Source organism: Rhinopithecus bieti, unplaced genomic scaffold, assembly GCF_001698545.2.
Source record: "Rhinopithecus bieti isolate Rb0 unplaced genomic scaffold, ASM169854v2 scaffold_32008, whole genome shotgun sequence".
NCBI lineage: Eukaryota > Metazoa > Chordata > Mammalia > Primates > Cercopithecidae > Rhinopithecus > Rhinopithecus bieti.
Window position 1 is genome coordinate 3427328 of NW_016814433.1, and position 4597 is coordinate 3431924.

A 4597-nucleotide genomic window follows, 5' to 3' on the forward strand; every position below is an offset into this window, starting at 1 on the left:
AAAAAAAAAAAAAAAAAGAAAAGGAGGTGTGACAATAAAAGAAGGTTTTGTTTTGTTTTTTTAAATCAAAGGGTTTCCAAATCATCTCTGAAGGTAATTCTAGGAGGAGTGGTGTTTGTTTGTTTGCTTGTTTTTAATATTTTGAGCAATGGGACAGGGTTCATTAAAATAAGTGCATAACCCTCTAGGATAACTATTTAAGGAGAATCCTATTTGGGATTGATAAATTCTTGTATGTTTGTTACAGAATAACTAATCATAGTTTAGTCATATATTTTACTTACTTGTTTCCTCCACAGTCTTGCAAAATGAGTGGGAGATGATGGGGTGGAAGTAAGTATTAATTAGTTGACTCGGTTGGCTACTAATACAGTAAATGGCATGCTGCTGACTTTTCTCTTTTGGAAATTGGTTTTACTCTGCTCGCCCAGCTTTTGGATCAAGGCAGGATGAGGATGGGTAGAAGGGAGATGGGCAGGTTGTATTTAAGGAACGCAGAGCTCATCCTCCTCTGCCTTGTGATCTTTAAGGTTGTAACTTTCCACCCAGTTCTGTCCCAGTAAAATGATAACATCTTTCCTTCTCTCTGTATTCCCTCAACCTCAGACCATTCTTCACTTTACCTCTCCATCAAATCACAAAGCCTCAACCTCAGAACAGCATCTCCCACTCAGCCACAAGTTCCTTGGCATATGTGTGGGTATCCGGCGAGAGAGAAATGAGAAGTACAAGGAAGAAGTATGGCTAATATTACTTTAAATACAAACAAATAAGGGCAGATAGCTAGGTCTTTCATAGAAAGAGGAGGAACAAAATTATGAAGCCAGATTTCTGGGTTCTAAGGAATGTGGTAACTGAAGGAAGAAAACTAGGGCCTGGGGTATCTGGTGTCTTGGTCCTTAATGAGAACAGTGACTAGGAGCCTGATGCCTAGGTCACCAAGGTGAATGAGCAATGGAGAGACAGCTAATGCTGGGAGCTTTCTAATGTTAGGGGGTGAGAGGGCCAGACAGGTGAGACTGTGACCCTAACCTCCCAAGCCCCTGCAACTTTAGACACTGTGAGGATCAAAAAGAGGTTTATTTACAGTTCCCTGGGAAGTCTTACAGAGGAGGGGCCATCATTATTGCTTTAGGGTTATTGCCAGGAGGAAGACTGCAGTTCTCCACTGCCAGGTAGGAGGCCCTGCTCAAGGCTCAAAAGTCTATACCCAGACCTTTTATGTCAGCCCCTTGTCTCTGCCCGTGACACAGAGGCTGTCACGAATTCCTGCAAAGAACAGCCCAACTGTTTTCCAAGGGCCACCCCGGTCACTTTCACCAGACTGCAGTGTAGATGTGCTATTAAATTTCCCTCTACCTTTGTCAGTGCTGTGCCACTGTAGGCCCCACCCTGACCACCCTCCTCCACCTCTGGGCTGGGAGGCAGGGTCCTGGTTTCCCAAAGATTATCATTTACTTCCCGCCAGGACCAGCCTGGCTTCCTTCATACCGAATACTCTAAGAGCCCCATTTCCTGTGTTCCTGATGAAGTCACAACTCACTCACTAGGTTATTACCGTTTGATGACATTTCAAGGGCCGCTTTTGAGGTACTCTGCATGTTTCTTGTATGTGCTGGGTTTTTGTTTTTGTTTTCTAGGCCTCGGGAATAAGGGGAGGAGAGTAGAGGGCGAGACCAAGTGGCAGAGAGCCGACGGCGAGTAGTTCATGCCCGGGATTTGCAAAAGGGCCTAGAAGGACGCTGCAGGGGGCGGGCGTACTACTTTCTCTCTCGACCCCACTGCAAAAGGATATGGCTTTGTTCATGCGTATCACTACTCGAAGCCGGGACTCGTTGGTGGGCGGGGCTACCCTGGCTCTGGCCGCTACGTGGAGGGATCCGGAGCGGGAGAGGCGGCTGCGGAAGCGGGTCTCGGGCGGGTGCACCGGCACCAGGTTGGGTGCCTGCGCCCGCGACAGACTACTTCTTGGAATGCGGCTTGTTTCGCAGGAGCCCGTCTATTTCCATCACCGTCTGTGGGGTCAGCTGGCTCAGCACCTGGAGGAGAATGAGGTGGTGGCAACGGCAGCCCATGCTGGGTCACTGAGAAAGGGCATGGAGTTCCAGTGCCGGGGAACCACCACAGTGGGATCAAGTGGCAAGGCAAGAGCCGCAGCTGTACCATTGCCTCGCTTTCCGGCCCTGGGACCTCACACCTGCAAAGTGAGGACTTTGTAGTGGGTGACCTTATAGGGCCATCCTGGGTTGGAGAGCCTGGCTTTGACTCCTGGGGAAGGGGACAGATAGGCTCTGCCTCAGAGCCCCCGGCTCACCTGTAGCGCGCCCAGGTGTTCTATCAACTGCTCCGCACTCGACACCCCCAGCAAGACAGAGCTGACACCCTCACTGCGGAGACACCATGCTGGGGCCAGAGGAGGAAAAAAAGAGAACTGATGGGGCACAGTGACCACATAGATTTCAGAAGTGTCTCTGAAGACAAGGGTCCTCCCTAGGGACAAACCAGCTTTAGGATGGGCTTGGGAGCATGTCAGGAGGACATAGGGCCCCTGCAGGGTGCAGTGTCTCACCAATAGCAAGCTGGGCCACAGTGCACCCCAGCTGGTGAGCGATGGGGAGAAGGTCCATGACTTTGGCTTGTTGCTTCTTGCCATCTTCAGTCTGCACTTTGTCCTTGAGCCACTGGTAGCCCTGGAGGCCAAGGAGAATCAGCAGAAGACCCCGCCATCACCACCACCACACCCACACAGCAGCCCCCCGTAACTCCCCCCAGAGCAGCTCACATAGCCCAGTCCTGCCATCTGGAGTCCCCAGATCTCACCTTGATGGAGGCCCTGCAGGTATCTGGGACTCGCCCATCATACTTGCTAGTAATGAGACCACAGGGTAGAGGGTACCAAGTGACTGATCCAACTCCTAAGGGAAGAACACTGGGTGTCAGGAAAAGGACCTAGCCATGGACGAGGCTAAGGTAAAGGCAGGGATGAGGGCTGCAAACCAATCTTGTGGTAGAGCTCTGGCAGCTGCATCTCCACCTTCTCCCTCTGAAACAGATGGTGCTCCGCTTGTTCACACACTGGAGGAATCAGATTGAACTGTCTGGCCATGGAGTAGGCCTCCTGTGTTGGGGTTGGGGAAAAGATAGGGGTCAGAGCACTACTTCCATTTTCTTCTCTGCCTTCTGTCCCAGTGCAGTGGGCTTTGGAGTAACCACGTGAAAAGTGGGAACCAATTGTGGGACAGGGGCAAAGTGGGGTCACACACTCACCATGATTTCTGCAGCCCCCCATCGGGACGTTCCCCAGTATAGGGCCAGGCCCTGGTTAATGACATAGGTCATGGCTCGCACAATCTCTAGGCACACAGGAGAGGGAAAGCCTTACTGTCAGACTCCTGGAATCTAAGACTCCAGATTTGCAGACCTCCACCTGCCCCACCAAGGCCCCGGCATCTCTATGGAGTCATGAAAGTTAGTATCTATTGTTTGCCTCCCTTTCTGTCCCCATCCTGGAGTCTCAGCCTCCACTGTGGAGTTTGGGAGGCCTCGTGAGCAGGGGCTGGCTTCCTGCTGAGGGTTTGAGGAAGTGCTCAGTTTTTGTATTTTAGATTTTTTGAGGCAGGGTCTTGCTCTGTCACTCAGGATGTAGTGCAGTGGTGCAATCATAGCTCACTGTGGCCTCAAACTCCTGGGCTTGAATGATCCTCCTGCCTCAGCCTCCTAAATAGCTGGGAGTACAAGGCACACACCGCCACAGCCCGCTAATTTTAAAACATTTTTTGTACAGACAGGGTCTTGCTATGTTGCCCAGGCTATTCTCGAACTCCAGGTCCCAAGTGATCCTCCTGCCTTGGCCTCCCAACGTCCTGGGATTACAGGAATGAGCCACCGTACCCAGCAAAGAAGTGCTCAGTTTTGAAGGACTGTAAGGGTTGGGGGTGCTGCTTTTACCCTCCATAGGACAGTTGGGGTCTGAGCGATTGGCAAAGACAATGTCCACATATCCCAGCTGGAGGCGTTCCAGGGATCCTCGCAAGCCTGGAGGTGGGGTAGGGAGAAGAAGATAAGCATCTCAGCTTCAGTGTACTAAGAATTCAGGCCACCTTGGCTGGGCGCGGTGGCTCAAGCCTATAATCCCAGCACTTTGGGAGGCCGAGACGGACGGATCACGAGGTCAGGAGATCGAGACCATCCTGGCTAACACGGTGAAACCCCGTCTCTACTAAAAAACATACAAAAAAAAACTAGCCAGGCGAGGTGGCGGGCGCCTGTAGTCCCAGCTACTTGGGAGGCTGAGGCAGGAGAATGGCATAAACCCGGGAGGTGGAGCTTGCAGTGAGCCGAGATCGCGCCACTGCACTGCAGCCTGGGCGACAGAGCGAGACTCCGTCTCAAAAAAAAAAAAAAAGAATTCAGGCCACCAGGCACGGTGGCTCACGCCTGTAATCCCAGCAGTTTGGGAGGCCAAGGTGGGCAGATCACCGGAGGTCAGGAGTTCGAGACCAGCCTGGCTAACGTGGTGAAACCCTGTTTCTACTAAAAATACAAAAAATTAGCCAGGTGTAGTGGCGCATGCCTGTAATCCCAGCTACTTGAGATG

The 4597-nt window shown here is 51.6% G+C and overlaps 1 protein-coding gene across 2 annotated transcripts in view; it reads right to left on the reverse strand.

Moving 5' to 3' along the window:
• Positions 1–742: 742 nt before the first annotated feature.
• KCNAB3 (potassium voltage-gated channel subfamily A regulatory beta subunit 3) overlaps positions 743–4597 on the reverse strand; it is an 8850-nt gene continuing 4995 nt past the window's right edge. For both annotated transcript variants that reach the window (XM_017850485.1, XM_017850484.1), the window contains 7 exons: positions 3949–4035; positions 3268–3353; positions 2998–3118; positions 2821–2915; positions 2570–2690; positions 2315–2403; positions 743–2039 (listed from right to left, as the gene is read on the reverse strand). In XM_017850485.1, the coding sequence (XP_017705974.1) occupies positions 1962–2039; positions 2315–2403; positions 2570–2690; positions 2821–2915; positions 2998–3118; positions 3268–3353; positions 3949–4035 (677 nt within the window). In that variant the 3' untranslated portion in view covers positions 743–1961. The remainder of the gene's footprint in view (positions 2040–2314; positions 2404–2569; positions 2691–2820; positions 2916–2997; positions 3119–3267; positions 3354–3948; positions 4036–4597) is intronic.